We start from the raw sequence: 22,428 nt of genomic DNA, 5'->3' as shown, positions 1-22,428 counted from the left end.
CAGAAAGGGGGACAGAGCCCACGGCCACCGGACCGATGGAGTGAGTGCCACCGAGAGCAGTGCGAGAAAACGGGGGGCTCTGCTTGTATGGCTTTCCAATAAAGTACTTTCTGTGCAATTTCCAGGAGCATATCGGGGCGGGGGAAGGGAAGGAAGCAAAGCAGCTGGGTTTCCCCCGGTTCGGGGCTCTGCTGCCCAGCTCTCTCCATGTTTCGAGCCCCTCGAAGGCTCTCGTGGCAGTGGGGCTGATGCCAAATGAATGGGGCTAAACACGTTTAAAGCCCGCGGAAGCTCGCTTTAAAATGAGCTCCACGGACAGCCCTACTTCTCAATCGTGACTTCCGAGAGAGGCAGGGAAAAGGCTGCAGGCGGCTCCGCGCTGCCCCCGCCGAGCTGCGGGATTAATTGGTTGCATCCGCAGGCAAAATCCTCCTTCGGCGGCGCCGGCGGAGGGGCTGCAGAGCGCGGGGGCTCCCCCCGGGCCCCTCGCCCGGCGGCAGGGGCTGAGCGCGGCTCGGCAGCTCCAGGCGATGCGACAATGGCACGTCGGGAAAAGAAGGGAAGGGAAGAGGGGTGGGGGTGGGAATACCGCACGGATCTAGGAACCTTAGGGCGAATTCAGGTTTTGCAAGTCAGAAAGGGGAGCCCAGCGCGCCCCTTTCGGGGCCCAGGTGGAGGCTGTGGGTGTGGGTGGAAAGGAGCACAGGGCTCCGCTCCCCGCACACACACCACGGCAGCGTTTCCGTCGCCTCGACCTGCCTGGGAAAGCGCCGGAGCAAAGGCAAAAGGTGTTGCAAATGCAGGGCAAGCGCCCCTCCGGCTATCTCCCCCACCTCCATCGGCAACGGGGGCACCTCTCTCCATACGATGACGGGGGTGAGGGGGGGAGGTGGGGAAGGGGGGCAAGCCGGGGGGGTGGGGGGGAGGAAAAAAGGCAAAAAAAGCCATGCGACTTTCTAGACACCCTCTTCTCCCCCAGCCCCAGCATCTAGGGGCAGTTCAGGGGCTGGGCTGGTCAAGATCGGAGGCGGCAGCAGCGCCCGGTGGGACCCGACACATGCACACACACACGCGCGCTCGCACAGATTGAGATACTGCGAGGGCTGAGAGAGGAGGGAGACAGGAGAGCCCCGTTCCCTGCTCCTCGCTTTCGCAATTTCAAAATCAGCTCGAAATGACCCAGCGAGCGCTGGTTGGTCGAAGCCGCGCTGCTCCATGTTCCCCATTTACATTGAAAAGCCCCAGCTCGCTCCCTGCACAATAGTGAAAGTCCCGAGGAGGCTCCGCGGCTCAGTCACGGGCAGGCAGCGCCCGTCGCTCCGGGGTCCCCCCGCCGGGACGCCCGCCGGAGCCCCTCGCTACGCCTGTGCACCACCTCGCCGGCAAGCAGCGCACAACAAAGCCCCCCCCGCCCCGTCGCCAGGACTCCTTCACTTGCAGCACAATACGTACACGTACATGCCTATAACACTATAGATCTGCGGCTCTACGTATCTACACGATACTGACTTGTGGTTGTTTCCTGGGTCTGCCTCGTCCTCTCTTCTGAGGCTGTGCGGTTGCAGGTTGCTCCTGGGCAGCAGTGGAAGGCTGACCGGGTCCCTCACCTTGTGCACTCATCGTGACTTCTGCTCAGCCTGAAACCAGTCTCTCCAAAGCACCTTGGAAGGGGGGAATCAAAACGAGCTCTTGCTGCTTTTGCTGCTCGCTGCCACCACCACACCGGACGTCCTGGTGCTGCCAAAAAGGAGAAGAGAAGGGGAGGAGGAGGAGGAGGAGGTGATGGTGGTAGTGGTGCTGGTGGTGGTGGAAGAGGAGGGGGAATGAATCTCTCTTACAATTTAGGAATGATTAGTAACATGAAGCAATTCAAAAGAGGGTAGGTTTAAAAAAAAAAACAGAAGAAGAAGAAAAGGCAGAGTAAATTGCAACCCTGGAAATGCAAAGGGAGAGGGAAATAGTACGAGGGTAGTCGGGAGCAAACCAAGAAGAGGAAAAAAAGTCCTACAAATTGAAAGCAAGTGGTGGCTATCGCGCTTAGATCGGATCAGGACAAATTAAGATAAGACACACTGAAAATGGACTGAGAACACTGCACAATCTTGCCAGAAGCATGCACCCTGGGAAGACGGGGATTTCGGCAGCAGCGGGAGCAGCGCGCAAAAGGAGCGATCATTTAAAAAATAATAATAATAAAACGATTTGGGAGATTGGGAGGGAAAAAAAAGGGGGGGGGAGGGCGGTCCTGGGTTCGTGTCTGTGATGCGAGCTGCTGGGACTGGAAATATTATTATGCGAGTCCTGCCCACGGACTAAACTAGGATGAGGGTTAAAGGGAAAAAAATAATAAAAGCAAAAAAGGAAAAGAAGAAAAAAGCCACCTTTACCCGTGGGTGGAAAAACCAAGAGGGGGCTGTAGGGGAAAAAAAAAAAATAGGAGGAGGTAGAGCGAAAACCCAGCGATGGGGGGGCTGGCGGTCGGCCAGATAAAACACGAGCAGCACGGCAGCCGGGGCAGCGGCGGCAGAGCGCGCCGCCGCCTCACGTGTCCCGCACCGGCCCGGCCGCGCCGCCACCGCGGCTTTAAAGGGCCAGGCCGGGCCCGCCGCTCGCCGCCCCGCGCGGGGCTGCGCGGCTGCTCCACGTGCGCGCTCCGCGGCCGCGCCGAACAAAGGCGGCCGGCGGGCCCGGGCCGAGCCGGGGAAGCCCCGGGACGCTCCCGCCGGGCTCGGTGAGCGGGCGGTAGCCGGGAGCGCGGCTCTCTCGCCAGCGGTGTGGCCGCCGGGCGGGCGCTGCCATCGCGGTGCGGGCTCGGCGCCTCCCGAGACGGCCGCCGCCGGGGTAAGATGTGGGCGGTGTAACCCGGCGGCGGGCCGGAGCTGTCCTGCCGGGAGGGTGACGGCACGGGGAATGACCTCTTGCGGAGAGCCCTGCCCCGACATTGTTCTTCCCGTGAGCATGGCGGGGCCGCAGGCTGCACCTCTCCCCAGACTCCGCAGGCAGGGTATTCCGCACAGCCCTCGCCCTCCGCCGGTGTTCGGTCCTCTCCCGTGCAAGCCGTGGTTAGGCGCCCCTCCGCTGTGGCACAAGGAGATGGCCACAAAGGCCAGAGAGGACACTGCCGTCTGCGCGTCCCAAAATCAAAACGTTCGCACCTGGGCTTCATGTGCGACTTGGGCATTTACTCCAGTCCCACTCCTCCCACGAGGTCTTGCACTTCGGCTGAGAGCCACCCCTGTAACTGTCTGGTGGCATCCTCTCCCCTGCTCGGGGGTGGACAAGCGCAGGAGAGTACTCAGAAGGAAAAGTTGCATTATCGTATATAGTACTGAAGAGGGCAGAGATACTGCTGCAACACTCCTTGTGCTAGCCATCGAAATACAGCCAGTTGTCTTGACACCTTACAAATTCTTACGTGTATTGATAAATAAGGAAATATACTCAGGCAAAAAATTACTAAAATCAAACATGTCCAGTCATTGACCAGCAAGAACTTTGCTGAGGAGACAGCTGAGTTATTTTCTGTGGAATAGAAAAAGTACACTGCAGAGGGATGGGTTAAAGAAAGAGTAACCCTAGAACACTTGTTAAGGCTGAAAATATTGCTGAAGTGTTCTTAGTCCAATCACAAGATTCCCAAAGCCTGCTTCACTCCCATCCCCAAAAGCAACCAGCCATGGAAGATAGACACAATCCACCTGTTAAATCTAACAGCTATCAGAAAAGCCTTGTAGTCTCATTGCATTTTGTAAAATATTAAGTTGCCATCACACCATGAAGAAATCCATAGGGCCCCACATCTATTCTGTACATCAAAAGAATAAGCTGCTGTATGCGTTTGGGATTCCAAGCGGAGGTTGTGAAGTCTATAGCTTAAAGTGCAGCAGCACATAACTTTTATAACATCCATTAACCTCTTTGAAGCATGTTCATGTATCCATTTCTCTGGAAGAAAGTCTTACATGCAATTGGTAAAAGCCTGTTGCTCCAAAACATCCGTCTCTACAGAATCATCCTATGTGGGCTATTAATTGTTCTACTAGTCTTCCCTTGAGCAGTTCTAGTAAAAATACTATAGTTCAAAGTCTTTTTACATACAGCCATAAGCAAATAAATTTCACATGAGAGCAATATTCCTAAACTCACTGTTTGAAAGCTGTTCTGCACAAGAAAAGCCTTTGACACTTGCACTGTGCCCAGCACAACAGAGTTAGGGTCTTTCTACAATCTGACTACAGATTTACCATCATAAGAATCAGATCATTTAGATCAATATCTGAACAACTCTTAGTCTTTCATTTATTTGAAACTACCCTGATTCCCTCCTTAACCAAAAGTCCTTAGATAATAAATCAATGTGATATTCCTTATGGCAACTTTGTGTATACAAAGCTTTCTAGACTAATAAAAAAACTTGTTCTTAAATCATTTTTATACTGACTACCTTAGCACAGGTAAACAACATGACATGCAGAACCCACAAAGCCTGACTTCCTCAATGGCTGATGGAAGCTGAGAAGCCAGAAACAGCTCTTAGTTTTGTTCCAGGTTCCTTCCCAAAAGAGATGTGGTAGCTCTTCCTTCCACTGTTCCAATCCATCCTCTGACAGTATAGCTGTATTTGCACAATATTCAGGGCAAACACCAGTGAATACAACTGTATAATTAATTGAAGGGACTACTGCAACGTCACTGGAGCAGACATGACCTACTTTCCACTAGCTTTGGTCTGAGATTTAAGCTGTTGTCTATCAACAGAAGTATTAATTATCAGTGCTTTTATTTTTTGTTTTCTGGAACCATTCATAATAGGGTAGGAAATTTATAGACATAAAATAAGGCCTGGTTTCTACTCTCCATGAGTCTTAAACTCAGGACATTTCCAAAGAAATTAAAGGAACTTCCTAGAAGAGTAAGAAGAAGACAATGAAAAACAATGTGCAGATTTTCTGCCTAACCCAGAACACTTATAAAGAGGCCATTTGCTATTCTGTAATCAGTGTGATGGCTTGTAGAGGGTTAATTGGCCTCTGTTCCCAGAGGAGATTTTTTTAATTGTGCATTCTAATAGCAGCAGTAATATTTTGCTTCAAAACAAAGAACCAAGGTTGCAGGAAAGTATCTTATAAAAAGACATTAAATTACAGGTTAAATAGGTATGGAGATTATAAACAGCAGCAATAGATAGCTTCCCTTGTTCACCTCTTCATCTATTTCCTTTCTCAAAAGCCCATGGATGCAGAAAAAAACATGTTGTGTATGGTCATGGGGAGATGTCACCTACAGATAGCAACGTAACATAACTCATACATGAGTTTAACTAACTCCCAGCAGTGGAAGTCTGTGCGCTCAGATGGTCTCAGCTGGTGGTACTTTACACTAGGAGAGAACTTTCATTTTTTTAGAAGTTGCATCTGAAGGTCTGTGATGCCAACTCTGTGACAGGAGGTGTGTCACACACTTTATAATTCCTGCTCAGCATGTACATAGGAGGGCAGAGTCAGGGCACCTCTCTGTTCTGCTCAAGGGAGTCCTGTTTTCTCCACCCTAGTTCTCATGGAGTGCCATCTACTCAAAAGGGGCAGTGATAATAAGTTTAGGGCCTTAGTTCAGGGGAAGCAGCAATGTTTTAACTCTGAAAGAGATCTCTTGCCAGCAATGGGAGGGCAGATGGTAAAATTCAGAAGCATTTTTTTGACTGTTTCCTCAGTATTTCAAGAAGCTTGCAGCTCTGCACTGCCTCAGAAAACTCCTTAGAGGAACAGCCTTGGCCTACCAGGACTAGAGGCCACCATGTTTAGAAAGGTTGTTATTTTGCCAAAGATATTTATGTAGTTAAAGGCTACAATGGTTACCCAGGGACCTGGGAATCCTGATAGTCTGCTTCTAGAGAATCAGTCCATGCAGGAGAAGTACATGTTGAAAATGTTGTCTGTACATGTGGGAAAAGTTAATTTTTGTTTTGCCTGGTTCTTTTAGAATGTGCTGCCTCTGGGGATACAAAAGAAGGAAGAGCAGGCGCAGGAACCTTGAGTGCACCTATCAGATGGGCTGGGGTGTCATGGGTGGGTCTTCCACTCTTTTCATCCAGCTGGTGGGACCAACAGTGGCTGTTGCTTCATAATCAGAACCTGGAGATGGCTCTCAGAATGCTTTAGGGAAGCATGACTGTGACTGACAAAAAAGACCCAGAAAAGAACATTAAGGCTCGCTCTCAGGCCTTGTCTGCACTGGGGAATTTCTTCCCTCCTCCAAATTCCCACCATTGCCAATATGAATGCAGCTGCACAGTTGTTAGAGATGTTGGGAGGCATAATATATGAGTTTTCATCTAGCCAGCCATTTGCAGCACTGTGTCAATTAACCCTCCTCAGAGCAGGGTTAACTGATACAGTGCTGAAAACGGCTGCTGGAACTGAAAGCTGTCTATACTAAGGTTCCCATTGTTGCTAACTCTGGTGCAGCTGCAGTGGAATCAGCCCACGTGGGATTATTTGGTAACAATTCTCCAACCTAAAAACTGCTTCAAAATACAACACAGCGACCTTATGGGCCAAAACTTGCTTCCGCTGCACCTCAACAGCTATGCACCCAGGCTGTCACCATTCATAATGGGATTTCTTTCAGTCCAGAAGGTACTTCTTGCATTTCTTTATGAAATACTCAGTACCTTATCTCTGGTGTTCTTGTCACCCCTGGTGTTCCTGTCACCCCCATAGAATTGCCTTTGTTCATTAGTTCTTACTAGCTCTGGACTTGAAGATGTGTGTCGGAAGAGCCAAATTTCTGTTAGTGTCTTTTCATTGATTAATACATTCAATAATTCAAAATAAAATTTGTCCTTTCATGTGTGGAAACTTTGTAATTTGTTTTTGGTTTTAATTTCTTAATGCAGATCCAGTTCTTTAATTTATGGCTGGAGTTCCTGTTTCACTAGCAATTTTGCTCTTTTTACTGTTAACAAGTAAAGCCTTATTTATGCAGAGCAGCACCATGAAGACACAAGCTGATTTCTGAGGGAGTAAAGTTCTATTTTGAATGAGCAGAATTGGCAGAATCAGTCCCACTTGTTTCCATGTGCTTTAAGAAGCAATTATGAAACAGGCTGGTGAAATGGGTGTTTTACCCTCTGCTGAGTAAGACTGATACTTCTAAAACGCCCCTCTCTATCCTTCTCCTACATCCATTTCCAACACTAACTAAAACAAGGAAGTGTTGTTTGGCATTCGTTACACTTTTGAACCACTATTTATCAGACAGATGCTGGCAGTCTGGTTTTTTAAAGTGCAGTTTGCAAGTGTGAAAATGTTGAAGTCTAGGCTCAGCAAAAATCTCAGTGAAAAACTCTAGCTCACTAAAGCCCCTGATTAATGACAAGGAGGTTTCAGTTCATGCATGGCATTTTATGCAAATACAGAACACAGCTATTTGCAGAATTCTGGGTAACTGCATATGCCCATGAATATCTACAAAGGCTCAATATACCCACCCAGGGAAATGGCAAAGGGGCAGACCCAGAGGAGATGCAATCCACAGCCTCCCAGCTGTAGCAGTGAGCACTAGAGCTTAGCTCAGGGTGTTGGGATGTTGAGCAAAACTGATTTGGAAGAAACTTGGATACAGCTGAGTATTTTGAGAAAGGGGAAAGGAAGTGGCTCACTGTTCCTTCATTCCTCATACTGCTGCAGTGGCTGTTTCTCCCTCCCAGAGATCCCTTTGGACAAAGGGAGTGGGCACAGTAACTGAGTTGCCTGCAAAGCAGGTGTGACTGCTGTCTGTGGAAGGAAGGAGTAGCTCCATACTGACTACCCTTTTAGCACAGATTGTGCTGTGGGGATACATGATAAGATTGTCAGATCACAGTTGTCATACGACTTGGTAAATAAATTTATATGTTTGCTTAAATGGTTTTCATTAATCTCCTGAAAGGCTCTTATAAAAATGCTAAAGAACTCCCATCCCAAATCCCAGTGGAAATGGATTTCTCCTCTCCCTTAGCCCTTTTCATTTTCCTTTCAATATTAGGCTCAGTATCTTGCAATGGTTTTATATGAAACTCGGTGATTAAAAGTACTTAAGACTGGCTCATTTTTCTCTGCAATGAGTTCAGTTATTTCCTTTTTATACCTTCCAGGATTTACTATACCATATCTAAATATTGGCTGCAGTCCACATGTTTTAGATCATTCTCTATAATGGTCCTGTTGTTACAGAATCCTTTGTGTGTGTGTGAGAAAGAGAGAACATGCATATGTGTTGGAAGCAAGACAGGGTGCACAGAATTGTTTGGAAAGAGAAATCAGGGTATACCAATTCCATAAGGGATTTCTGAACTGATAACATAAAAGTGATAAAAATGGTGAGCACTGAAATTACAGACCTTCAGTTCATTACATTCCATGTGTGATAAGTAATATTTCTGATGCCAACATGGTAATGTACTATATATATTCTACCCATATATCACTCATTCAACTTTTGTTGCTCTATAATTTTAAAGATCAGATTTATTGTTTTCACTTCACTCATTTTTACTTGTATTCTAAATGTAGATACTTTGACCTGAGTCATACATGTCAGTCAATGGTAAGCTGCATGAAGATGCAATTAAGGCAGCACCTGAAAGCCCTTACTCATTACACCAAAAGCTCTCTACCTTCTGAAGACCATACAGAGAACATGCACATATAGGGTAAATAATTGATCTAAGGCAAAAGCAGGATTTGATGCTTTATTTGACAAATCATAATCTTTAACCAAAACAAACAAAAACCTCAACTTGCAGTGCCTTAATGTATGGCTAAAGCCCATGAGGCTGTAACTGAGAAATGCCTTTCTGCTCCCAGGACAAAATGAAATCAGTAGCCCTTTTGCAGTGGGTGCCTTTGACTATTGCCTGGGACTCCACATGTAGCAGATGCATTTAAGTGGCAAACAGACAGACGTGGACTGATTTTGTGCCCAGCAAGTGTGCCCTACCTCACAGCCCATCAGATAAACCAGTTTATGCTCACAGGAGGTTGGGTGTCCTCCTCACAGATGCACGTATGGAGTCACAAGAATGTGGCAAATTTGCTCTCAAATTTCTTTCAACTTGTCATTGTGGACAAGTCCTAAAACAGCCTGTAGTGCTGTAAATTCAGACCTCTTTCTCATGTAGAGAAGTTCTCAACCACCCAGAACAGAACAGATGCAAAAACCCCTGCACTAGCTACTCCACTTATGTCCCACCCACCCTTTAGGGCCCTGAGTTGGAGATTAGGCAGGGGGTTTAGCCATTAAAGGGCTGAGTGAATATCATTTTCTGCTGGAATGAATTTCACTCAAAGACAGTATACTTAGTTTCTATTTTTTTTTCCCCCACAAGCTAAGATAAATTTCTGCTTTGGTCCATTAACAATACTTGTATTTTTAATCAGAATTATTTTGTACTGTATTTTCTTTGGAAATAACAGTAATACAGTTTATGTGAAATACAAACAAATGAGGGAACCATTTTTACCTAAATATATGAATAGCATTTTGCAATTTGTCACTGTGATATATTTATCTTTTGAACTTTAAGTGAGCTCAGCTGAAAAAAATGCTTCTCTTCATCACATGACTGGAAAATATATTACACCAGAGAAGAATATTGCTGTTTTAGTTTAGAAATTAGAGGCTAAATATAATTTTCCACCATACTTACTTTCACAAAGTATGGAGTAAATTATTTACACTACAGTAAATTCTTAGTACATATTCCAAAAGGTGGTAAATTCAGCATTCTTGCTTAAATTAATGGATTTTTCGTGAATGTGCATTGAAATTAAGGTCTTGTGTTGTCCGCTGAAGCCTTAAAACCACTCTAATGTGGCTAGAACAAAACAAATTTGTCAACAAAATGAAGTTTGGAGAAAGGAAAATAAACTAGTGTGGAACAGAAAGACACAGACTGGCCAGTGGAGTGCCAATAGTTAAGGAGCTGAAGATTTGGGTTTGCTATCTGTGCGACCCCCATCCCCTTCTAGAGGTGTAGGGTATGTTAGTCACTACATGGAGTCTTTCTAACCAAAACTTTGCCCAAACCCAGAGGTGCCTGTGGTTTCTGGGCAGGCATCACAGGCTGGGATCAGGCGGGAGCAGCGCAGCACAGGAGCTCCATACCCAGACACCCTGGCCACACTGCCTTCCCTGCACACAGCACAGCTAAGTCACTCCCCACTTCTGAGTTGCCCCAGCAAAGAGGGCTGCAGGGAGCAATTTGCAGCCACAGCAGCTGAGTGAGTCCTCCAGCCTGTGCCTTGCTGCCTTAGCTCCCTGGATGTCTTGGGAACCAGGAGCAGAGCTGGCTGCACCTTTGACGAGCAATTCCAGCAGTGGCAGCTGCTCCCAGCCACCATCTTGCCATGGGGTTACTTGCTTGTCCCATCCCAGATGTGGAACCCTCGTGTGATGGGAGAGCTGCCAAGCAGCCATCAGCAGAGGCTGGGGCCGGGTGGGAGCTGTGGCTGCTGCCAGAACAATTCGTCTGACACACAGTCTGTTCCTTACATGCTCCAGAGCTGTACCCAGGGAAGAACACTATGGGAACAGACTGTGGGCCCAATAGATTGCCCCACCTGCCACAAAAGCCAGCACTCCACAGAATGTGAACCTGTTTTCTACAGTGTACGGTCATGTTTCAAACCTCTTGTGTTTCTTTGATAATTAGATGGCTTTTTGTCCATTTTCCCTATGAGTATATATAGAGTGCAAAGGAAGGTCCAGGGCTTATAGCATCAGTTAGGAGCTCAGGAAATGGAGACAAATCCTGTTCATTCTTGTCTGACCTAGGGCAAACCATATACACACAGCAACTTGGAAGTGTTAGAATACCTACCTTCCACTTAGCCAAGCAAGAATGAATATCTGTGCCCTATCAGGAAAACACAGATGTGAGTATTCCCTATCTTCCAGGGCCATTATGAAGATGAAGATATTTCTGGTCTACAGAAACTAGGGTGATGGCAGTCATTCAAAAACCATATATATGAGAGAGGGTAGTGCAAACACTGAGGAAAAGTTGCATGGCTACCTGAGGCAAAGAAACATCTTTAGATGTTTTTAGTTGTGGCTCAGAATTGGTAAAAAGATGTTTAACAAATCTTTATACTTAAAAGCTCTGTCTGAAAACATTCCTAGTCTTTTATTCATTTTTTTGAATAATGATATCAGTAAGAGACCATTATATAATCACAAGAAAATTAAAACTCTCCAGGGCATGATCTTAGCTGTGTAATTAATGAAAGTGGTTAAAAGTACAAAGTGAACCTGAAGCAAAATTTGTACCAGAACCACACCTCATTATGTTTTGCTGCTTAAGTCTATCATAAATAGAGATGTTTATTACACATCTGCCATTTAAAGTACATATTACATGCAGTGTTATATTTTATTTAGATTTAAAAATTTAAAAACACGTGATGACAAGCTGTGTTACTATTAACACATGCCTGAGGGGCCAGGCTCCACATGCACATTGTGCCTTAGGTTATATTACAGTTCATTCACTTCAGAGTTACAAATCATTTACGGAAGTATATTGTGTAATTAATGTTCCTAATTTCAGTCCATGGAATTTCATTGGTGTGAAAGAACAATCAAGCCCTGTATATCCATTCACATTTATTAGACCAAACTTTGTAGTCTGTCCTTGGAGCATCGTTCCTTCCTCTGCTTTCAGAGCAAATGGCATTAAAATCTCCAGAACTTCCCACAGCAAAAGCAGTTATTTATTTTCTTCGTGATTTATTTTCCCTTTGATTCAGTACTGACTCCAATATATGGGCGGAAAGGGCAAGAGATGGTGCACTAGTTATAAGCTTCATAATTCTCTCTTCTTTAGGTTTGTTTTCCTGAATGAACTGCCCTCCTGGGCCAGCTCCAGGGCTGGCTTTGAAGAAATCTTTCACAGAAAATCATCTTGTCCAGGATCTGCATGGAATGAAGTCCCTCTCTAAGCATGTGGGTTATTCCCAGCAGATCCTGAGCACTTTATCTGGCCAGTGAGGAAAAACAAATATAGTTTCTCCCATGCAAAAAACTTTGATGAAGGAAAATGCCACTTACTAGTCAGCTTTTCTTTGTAAGCTGTTTATCCAAAACAATTCTCTATCAAAATTTTCTAGTTATCACGTATATTAACTGTGTGTTAGGCTGGGACAGATTCATATACTATCTAAGATATATATTGGATAATGAACACTTGATATTGTGATGCTTTGGACAATGTTACTCAGAACACCAGCAAAGAAAATTAACCTTTAATATCAGCCCTATCAGACCTTCCTGTAGTGTTTTGTAGTATGGATCACCTGGCAGTCCTGACTGATTTCTAAAAAGATGAGGTAGCAAATTTGAATGTTCAAAAATGAGCCAGGACCATCCCTTCAGACCAAATCCAAGGAACTATGAAGTACAGTAGCACGTTCAGAGCTTACCTGAGAAGTGTTTCAAAGTTTAGTCATTGAATGATCAATCAATCTGCAAGACCTAGTGAGAGTGAAGAAGTGAAATGCTAGCAATTCATGGAGTCTGTCCATCTCTGTACTTGTCCTGATGAAATACAAACACCAGAGTTACCATAGTCCTCAATACCACACTGCAAGCCAGAGCTATATGTAAGGTAACTGGCACAACCGAACCCGAGTCATCAGGTGTTAGAAAGGGGGGTGCACTTAAAGCAATTTCCATAACAGCAAATTGCTCTACCATAGAGACCTCTGTCCTCAGCTTTTTTAACTTAGTTCACCGTCATAGGGTCACTTAACATGTCAAAATCACTCCAACAGAAGAAAAAAAGTTAAAATGCTATCCAAGCTTAACAGCAAAAGATGAAGATGCCTCCACTGGCAGAAAAGCAGCAGTGGGAACTCCAGTCCTCTTCTTATTTGGTCTGTCATCAGCTCTTTGAGTGTGCTGCCGCTGGTCAGGCAGTAAACACACACAGAAGGGAATCACAGAATATATAGCCTCTTGCCCATTTGATTGCTAGGGTTGTGGAGGGAGCTGGGCCAACCACGCACATATCTGAGTGATAGAGAATATTGAGGGAGAGAGAAAAATGAGTAGGGAACAGAAGAGGGAAGGGACTACATCTGTGGTCAGGGGTGTTGAGAAGGGCGTATCAAGCATAATGCAGAAAATTGCGTCAGTTATCCCACTTATGAGTCTACTTGGGATTTTTTGACAGTGGTTTTCAAGCACTTTTTTCTTGCGCTTTTGAAGTAGTACTTATTACCATAGCTCTAACTTCCTAACTACTTTACGTACTGATGGAAGGAGAAACCCACAAACGAACGCAATAGAATCCTCTTAATATAATCCAAAATAGCTTTTCCTTATAGCTGTTTAATACACAGCAGTCCAGTGGCAGTTCCAGGGTATATTTCTGTGTGACTGAATATATATAACAACTAATGCTTTAAAGATTCTCAGCTCACCTGGAGAATAAAATTCTACATTACCTGACAGGTTAAAATGGATACCTTAGGAATTTAGCATAGAGCAGAGCATTGAGGCAGAGTATTGTTTATCACACCCATTGAAGGACAATATTCCACATTTATGGAAAAAGATAAATGTTATAATGTGGGAAGAGGGTGTTTGCAGGGCATATTTACTTGATTTTGTTCTACTTTCAGTACAGAATAGCCAAAAGCAAGCCACTCCAAACAAGAACTGGTGACATATATGCCACATACACAGTCTTTAGTGTCTAAATGTATAGTCTGTAAAGATAACATATCTCTATGAAAACATGAACTCGGAGTTTAAGAAGCAGAAAGTTACAGATTTTCTTCATCCTCAAAGCCAAATGTTTAAACTTCTGTCAGCCTAGTAATGAATGTTTTAAATACAAGCATATAAGTAACAATTTCATATAGAATTACTTTGTAACATAGTATCTTATATTTACCGGAGGTTAGAATAGGTACTACATCCCTATTAGAATTGGAGAAGTAGTTACTGTATTTTGATTTCTTACAATGTATAAGGTAATATTTGTGCAGTAACATCAGTGCAGATGCTTCCATTGAATTGAGCAGGATTCTTGGAGTGTAAATTAGAAAGAAATCCCAAAAATCTAGATGCCAGATGTTTGAATGTTGGTTTATTGCAAGGGTGTGTGTCCTTTAAAACAGAATATAAATATCTGGCACTTTACTGTTTGACAGATTGTACACTTTCCTAAATGCATGAACGTTGTGGGAAGTTAAAAAAAAAATTAAAAATTGATGGAACATTCATGCATTAATTGGCATAACTAAATAATGGAATAACAGAGCTGCATGAAATACAATACTCTATTTCCAAAAGTCTCTCTCACTCCAACCAAGACAGCTTATTTTCACTGAGAATTCAATACTTCATAGGCTCAGTACTTTGGCCAGGACCCAGCTGAGTAGGTAATTCTATTCTTTTCAGTGGAGTTACTCACATGCCTAAAATTAAGAAGGAGATTATGTACTTTGATGGACAGACTGCAGAATACTCCAGTTCTTTTCAGAGTCTCATCAGCAGGCTGCATATATTTACACTTTGAATTTTGTTTTGTTGTTTAGGGCTGTGTAGACTTGAAAACCAGAATCAAGGGGGAAACCAGTGAGACTAGCAATAAGGAGTAGAAACTGGCCTCAGTTTTGATCCAAAAGTGACCACCAGACCATTTTTGCAAAATTCCACCACTGCTGCAGTCATCAGAGAAATCAACTGAAACCATCTTAGTTTTGAAGGTGTTACTTGTATTGCACTACATTAACATCTAAGGTAAGCTGCAAGGCTCTACTAATTTTGCAGGGACTTGGGACTGAATACAGGGATAGTGTGGAGAAGACAGCAGAGTACAGGAATATTTGGGAAAGAAAATTTGATTCTGATGTCATGATTTGAAAATTGATTTTGTTCTGTGGGAAAAACAAGTTTCTCAGGATTGTATGCTTTTAAAAGAAACCCCTAGTATATTCTGCAAAACGGATAGCACTCCACCAACAGTCATGTTAAGCCTGTCCTTCTAAGAAAACAATCCATTAATTTCTACCATACTTGACGGAACAAAATCTCAAAAATAATTTGGGCCCTACAAGTAACTAAGGGGTATTTTAAGGACTGTTCCAACAGAAGGAAAGTTGGGCAGAATTCAGGGGTAATATGTTAAATTTGACAGTAGCACTTCATCCAATCAGTACAGATGATTGACTGGTCATCCAGAGCACCTTCCAAACTTGCTGCAAAACTCCTCTTTTTGTCTGGTAGGTAAAGTCAATAGTGGGACTGTTCACAGCAAAAAAGAGGAGGAAAACCAGAGGATAACCAGCACCCACAGGGAGTGTGTTCAGGCTTTGTTAGGTACTCATAGAACAGTGTGTATGGTTGCTCCAGACTTAGCTGTCATTTAAGACTTTAAGGTGCAGGTGGATAGATATAGAATCCAGTAGTAAACAAAGCAAGATAGTGTGGAAAACTGTATGAATGAAGCAAAATTTGAAACACTATGAATAAAGGAAAATGGTATTCAAGTGATCAGCGTTTATTGATAAGAACTCCAGTTATAGAAAGTACATCTTTTCTCACTGAAAACAATGGAACAATACACACTGAAGAAACATCAATTAGATGCAAGAAATGTGATGTTGCAAAAAGTAATAAAAGGGAGATATAAGGAGTTAATACAATGGGATATTAAGAGAAGCCAAACCATGTTTATGTGCTAATTTCCACTAAGAAATTTTACAGTGTTTGAAAACTAAGAATTGCCTTTTGGAAACAACAACCATGTATTCTCATGGATTTCCACAGAACAATGCTCTGGGACACAATGGACAAGTACAACACAGTAAACACTGTAGATAGACACAGGTGCAGTTACTGGCAGCTCTGCTCTGAAAGTCCAGCAGATTCGTCATGACAGGTCTCATTGTGGGATTATTATTAGCACATGTTCCCCCTTTCCAATGAGTTTTGCATTTTTATTTATTTCTGGAATACTGGTCATATTCCTGAGATATTCTTTTAAAAGATGGTGTCTCAAATTCAAGCAGGTAGCCCAAAGACATGTTCTTTTGGATGTTTGTCCTCTCTGCAAAGCAGAGAGAGGCATCTGCAAGAAGAACTGAGTCTCCTCCCTTCACTTATAGTTGCTAGGGTTTTAGCAAAACTGTGGAACAAATTCCTTAGATAAAAAAAAATACTGCATCTCTCCTGACAGTTTAGAAGATGTTAATATCTTGGGGCCAAAATTTAAAGTTTTAACTTGGTTCATATTCTTCCATTCCTTGGGTAAAGCTCCATTTATTTCAACAGCTTTGCCTGAGGAGAAACCTCAGGATTCAACTCTTAAAGAACACCAAGTATCTTAAAAATAATCCTAAATGCAACTAAGATCCTTCAGGCTCAAACCATTCCAAGGTATCAGGAGAGATCATCATAAGTCTTTAAGCAAAAAGCTGAAACATCATTATTTAAGCCTGGGAACACTGTTTTAAAGCAACATTCTTTGATGTTCTAGAAAAATGTAAACAAAAGATGTAATTTGTGAGGTTGATAATTGATCGAGTTTTCAGAGTGCAAAATAGCCCTACAGGAATCTGGTAGAAGTATCTGAAATTACTGTAGGGAAGAAATTTGATCTTATTTTAAACCTAATTAAAGCCTTCTGCATCTCCACAATAACCTCTAAAACTCTGGAGATCACTGATCGTTTACCCTCTGGGGAGAACACACAGATATGAATTTTAATAGTGTCTTTTGGTAATGTGGTGGATAAAGACAAATTGATTACAGCAGTCTGGAAAAAAACAGGTGATGCGTTACCAGGGCCACTGGGTTCACATTTTCCCAGACATGGTGAAGGCCACCCAGATTGTAAAAGAAAGCTGATATCTTTAAAAACTTGATTTGGGGCTTGATATGGCTTTCTTATTTCCTTATACACTGGATTATATCAAAAGAAAAATAAGATGTATGGTACAGATTCTGTTCTCATGTACACAAAACCAGATCTAGGCTAAAACTTCTGACACCAATGGATTTGCCTCAGATTTATGCCCAATGGAAGAGCAGTGCTGTCCTTCTGATTATAATGTCTGTCATTATTTAATATCTGACAAGCAGTGTGAAACCAAAAGAGAGTAAAAGTCTGAGAAATCTGAACTTTGAGATGAGTGTTTCTACAAACTTGTATGAAATACCAAACAGAACAGTCCTGTAGAAGTCCCTTATGAAGATGCTTGTGCCTGGTCTCAGAGGACATGGTTATTCAAATTTTATTCCAAGAAAACTAGATGTGCATTCTGATGGGACATAAAGTGAGTGTGCAATGATAACTGTAGGCTCCTTGCCTTCCATTTCTTTCTAGACCATTCAGATTTATACTAGGGCAATTAGAGACAAACGTATGAATTGAAAAGACAATTCACTGACATGCATGAATATCACAGCAGATGGAAATTTGGATGACAACCCTATTGTTCAATTATCAATCCTTGAACTTTGTCTAATTTTGCTGATTAATATTTGGTACATGTGGATATACACACACCAGTTCAAGTTTGCACATATGGATCAGGCTGACATTTGATCTGCTTTCAGATCTAGCCACTCTTCGGTGCCACAGTATCCTGCAGCCTGCCACAGAGCCATGAACTTGGTGTGCTAAGGAGCCTCACTCATTCCAGTGTTCCATATTAGCCTAGGTTTGAAAAGAACATGGACCCAATCCAAATAGAGACTAATTGTCTGTACAGACGTGTGGCCCTGGAAAGCTCCACTCAGCTGCATCTAACTGAAAAAATAAGACACCTCTTTCTGTGCCTTGGGAAAGCTGGAAACTTCTGCTTTTTCAGATGTGCAGGATTGTCCTTTAACAAGGCTAGAAATGAAGTAAATCTTTTAAAACAAGCACAAAGAGAAGTTCTGAGTCATCATCCTGTCTGTCAAGGCCATTCATATTTCTAAGTTAATGTTAAGTAGTCCTCACCTAAACCACAGCAACTATATTGAAAACAGCAAGTGAAACTTTTTTAACCACTAGAACAAACTCATGCTTGGCCTTAGAGTCTTATTTACATTTTGCAATGGCACAACCCTTACAGAGAGATAGAGAAAGCCCATCTTCTCCCTCATTCCAGGAGCCTTTAATCTGGAGCTGGATCACCCTGGTGGGAGGCAATTCTCTTGCGTGTAAAGCCCCACCAGCAGAGCTGGGGATTGCCAGGTCTTTTGTGTCAGAGGTGTGTGCTCAAACCAGCACACCAAAGGTAAGATGGCAAGGCTACCAGAGCTGGAGCCTCATTTCAGAAGAGAAATGAGCTGTGCTGAGTCCTGACAGAAAGGGCACTGATAACCTCCTTCAAGAAGTGCCAGACTACAGATGCAGAGTGAATAGAAACAGTTGCTGCAGGCTTTATGAGATCCACCGGGGAGTAGGTGTACAGTATGACCTACGTTCTTAAAATTTCTCAACTGGCCAATCCCAAATTCTAGAGCAGCTCAACTTGTCAGCTATTTTGAAAGCCAGCTCTTCCCCTACCACAGATGGAGCCGATGGATCTAGCACAGAGCGCCAAGGAGCAGGTAGCAGAAGACTGGTGTTACAAAAATAAACTTTTAGGCACCTAAGTCCTCACTGTATCTGACCACTGAACCATTTTGTAACACCAAACCACTCACCTAAATTCTTCAGTTCTTGCTCGGCAGAATAGTGACTGCATACCTTAAAGGATCTAGGTCATACAGCTTGCATTTACAAAGGTGTGCTGGCTTAGCTGCCCATGTCTGCAAGTTGTAAGAATTCTATTTTTTTTTTTTTTTTTTGCAAGTTGTAGGTGTCACCTTGGGTAAACAAAGGCATTCCTTTTTTTACCCAAGGAACTTGAGATACAAATAGGCAAATACTTAATTTTATCAAGGTCTGAAATTACACAGGTCTGTAATGGGGATTTTCTTCTGAGTTACAAACCAATGATATACCTTTATATAAATACTATTCTTTTATCCAAATAGGAGCTAAAAAGGCTTAGCTGGTATGATGCAAGTTACTATCAGTCTTTTGATCCAAAGCTCTATTGTAAAACTATTATGCATTGTTCCATCTGCATCAATCTTTCTTCTCAATAAAATAGAATGTAGTAATTCACCTCCAGAAGAGCAGAGTGCTTTTGTCTTGTAATAAGCATCAGTGCATGGTAAACAAGTAGACAATGTTTTCCTACACAACAGAGTGAGTCTTTAACATGAGAACCCAAACTGGGAGAGGACACTGCTAGGCACACAAAAACTGTGTAAGAACAGATGTCAATCTCTTTCTTGATAGATTTACAAGACTGGGACTTACTGGCTTCAGAGAGTGACTCAAAAAACAATCAAGACTAATTGAAGTGATACTATGTAATATCTGTTTGTCATATACATATATATCATGGCATGATTTTACAGCTTATTTGCAATCTGGCAAAGTTTATACAATTAAAACAATGATCAGTTAATATAGACATGACAACAAAAAGCAACACAATAGAAGTGTCTCCATGACTTAAAAATGCAAGGATATGGGTTTCCCACAGAGTTGTAACAAAGAGTCTGTGAGTTACAGGGCTGTTTTTCCTTATTTCTTATTTTGCTGTTGAGATGAAACATTGACCAGTTTCTCCTATACCCATTCCAGCCCTGGATAGCTGAACTCATTACAGCGCTAACCATAATCTGCTAGCATCTAGGCTGCCATTGTTCAATGATGTTGCCAGAAACACTGACAAGAACTGCCGTACTATAGCTTTAAAATTAGCAGGAGGTTACTAAGGGGCATGCATACTGATGTGGAGTACAATCCCATCTCCAAGAAGGTCACTGATTGATGAAGGATCACAAACCCAAACAGATGGAAGCTTGATGTCATTTTCTGGCATATAATGCTCCCTGTGCTCAACTGTTTAGATCAACCACTCATAACTTCCAATAGAATAAGTTCAGCTTCACAAGCTGAGGGTTTGTATTTCTACAGCTCTCATTCTTTGCTTACTGTTTAAGACTGAATATATATGGTGGTAACAATCCAGTTGCCTCCTTTGTGCTTGCTAAGTTCATGGTCTGAAACTTGCAGCAATCAGTTCCTTTACCTAGCTGTTAACCACACCAAGTCATTTGGCAAAATCCATTCACAGTTGAGTGATCTTCAGTTACCCTGAGAGAATAAGCATCCTATTTTTCTTCCCTGTGTTGTTCACTACTGCATACAGCCTGTAAAAAGACACACAATAAACAGTTCTTATCTTGTTATTTGCCTTAGCTGGATCTCCCATCTGACAGACATTCCAAAGTATTGCCCATCTATGCCCTGCTTTCTTGCCTTTACAGCTCAGAGTTCAGATTTGATTAATCTATATCAGTTGTTTGACAAGTTACAACACAGGGAAAACAAACAACAACAACAAAAAAAAAGTCACACAGCTATAAGTACATATTGCTCTTTCAAAAAATGTGACCAGCTTTCAAAAGCTATCCAGCACTGTGAGAAACTCACTGATATAACTGCTGCTGCCAGAAAACTAACAGGAGCGAAATTAGCCAACTGAGAATATTCATGAACTTCAAGAGAGAGAACCAGAGACCTGTCTTCGAAGACAGCAGCAGAAATAATACAATTCTGTAGTATGGTTTTCCTATGATGAACTAGCTGTTCCAAAAGCCAGTATACTTTCGTAGTCTGCCAAAGCTGACTGAAGGAAACATCCAGTCAAAGCTTGTAACTTAGGACCAAGTTTTCCAATTGCTTGGGCAGTTTCTGACTTGTACAGGTAGCAGTAAAGAGCAGTGGATTCATATTTCACAGACTTCAGGTTAAATCCAAACATCAGTGAGGATCTCCTGAGAATACTTTGTGGGGTTTGCATGTACTTCTTTCTGTTTTAAAATACTGGCAGTAATCGGCAAGGAGTTCTCTGCTCCCTGTGGAGATTTTTGACTGGTTTATGTTTACAGAATCAAAATCAGAATCAGTGAGGAGACATAGGGAAAGCATGAAAACTGAGGTAGCACAAACAGCAAAGAGGGAATTACCAACCTTTGTTGGTACCAAACAAAACCTCACCCATTAGCTTTTGTTTACTCCCTCCATGTAGTATGTACTCTGTCTTCTCCCATTTTTTACAATCCTACGGATGAGTTAACTGAGGAGATCTATCTCTATAAAATAGGGAATCCATTTCAGTAGGTTGACTGAGTTAGTTGGCTAGTCCTCCCATTGGAGCAATTTGCTAACAGCAGGAGTGTATCCAGCAAAATGTAGTTCTTCACACAGACCTCCCAAGTTGTCCCATCTCTCCATCAGAGAAACTTTTGTGAGGCCTGGGGAAGGGAGAGTCCTTCTGTAAAAATAAAAATAAAAATCCTGTGTCTAGGTGGAACCCTGGAAAAATTCCATGGAAGAGTATCTCAGTATGAACTCTTTCACTACATACTGTATGCTAATCTGAAATATTAAAGAGCAAGACAGAATATTAGCAGGGAAAGCAGATAGGTAAGTGGTAAGTGGGATCTTAAGTAAGTGGGATCTGGATTAATTTGCTTTTGCTTTTTCAGATTATCTAGGAGATCTTGGGTGAGACACACAGCTGCTGTGCCTCATTTTCTCCTCAGAAAATAAAAAATAATTAATGCTAGTGGTGTGCCTCCCAGAACCATCTAGAGAGATTATTTACTAGGGTTTATAAAAATCTTGTAGGGAGGAGCAATGCATTTTTTAAAGAAATAAAGTGTGGCACACACTCCAAATGGCTAGTGCAATGCACAGATCAAGGATTTACCTGTAAGCATAATCCTTAACATTTTTCTCTATGATGTACGATGTTCTGCTCTGAGATGCCATCTTGTTTTTTGCATCTTTTCTTCAAAATAGTTACATTATAATATCTATCTCAAATCAGCTGACTGAGCAGGAATTGAATGTGTTTGGTTGGCAATTGTTTTGAAGGTTTCTAAACCTTAGTAGTTCCCCCAGAGAATTGCATTCACTTTAGTCAATCCTTAAAGCTAGCAAAAGGAGAGCTACACAAAGGCAGATTTGATGCTGTTAAAATGGTTATATTGGGTTGTGCATTTGACTTGGCTTTCAGGAGAATAAAATGGGTTATATGGGTGTGAGTGAGAGAATGACTTAAAAGTGCAAGTTATGCACCTGGGCTATTAAGCTGTTTGTCTCTGTGCTCCTTAATACCTGGTTTCTGTCTCCAAAAATGCACACAGGACTGTTTTCAAGCTAAGGATATATTATAGTCTCTCATCAGTTATACAAGTGGGACTGAAAAATACCAGGTTCTCACTATTTCTTTGCTCTAATGCCTGTTTCAATAGAGATATGAGTTCTGGGAGCACTGTATGACTTCATGCTTTTTTTTTTTTTTCCAGAAGTAA

The 22,428-nt window shown here is 42.6% G+C and overlaps 1 protein-coding gene across 4 annotated transcripts in view; it reads right to left on the bottom strand.

The window, feature by feature from the left end:
* The window catches only part of HMGA2 (high mobility group AT-hook 2), a 138,042-nt gene that overhangs the window by 102,446 nt on the left and 13,168 nt on the right, over nt 1–22,428 (bottom strand). Inside the window, exons 1-2 of one of the 4 annotated variants that reach the window (XM_085044406.1) lie at nt 1,839–2,588; nt 1,510–1,737 (exon numbers count right to left, since the gene is read on the bottom strand). In XM_085044406.1, the coding sequence (XP_084900532.1) occupies nt 1,510–1,620 (111 nt within the window). In that variant the 5' untranslated portion in view covers nt 1,621–1,737; nt 1,839–2,588. Of the gene's footprint in view, nt 1–1,509; nt 2,597–22,428 lie in introns of those variants that run through there. The other 3 variants (XM_085044414.1, XM_085044422.1, XM_085044397.1) reach the window with 3 other exon arrangements.

Source organism: Lichenostomus cassidix, chromosome 1Aa (assembly GCF_008360975.1).
Source record: "Lichenostomus cassidix isolate B80296 chromosome 1Aa, HeHo_3.0, whole genome shotgun sequence".
Lineage (NCBI taxonomy): Eukaryota > Metazoa > Chordata > Aves > Passeriformes > Meliphagidae > Lichenostomus > Lichenostomus cassidix.
The sequence above is the reverse complement of the archived record's forward strand: the minus strand, read 5'-3'. Positions and strand labels throughout refer to the sequence as shown.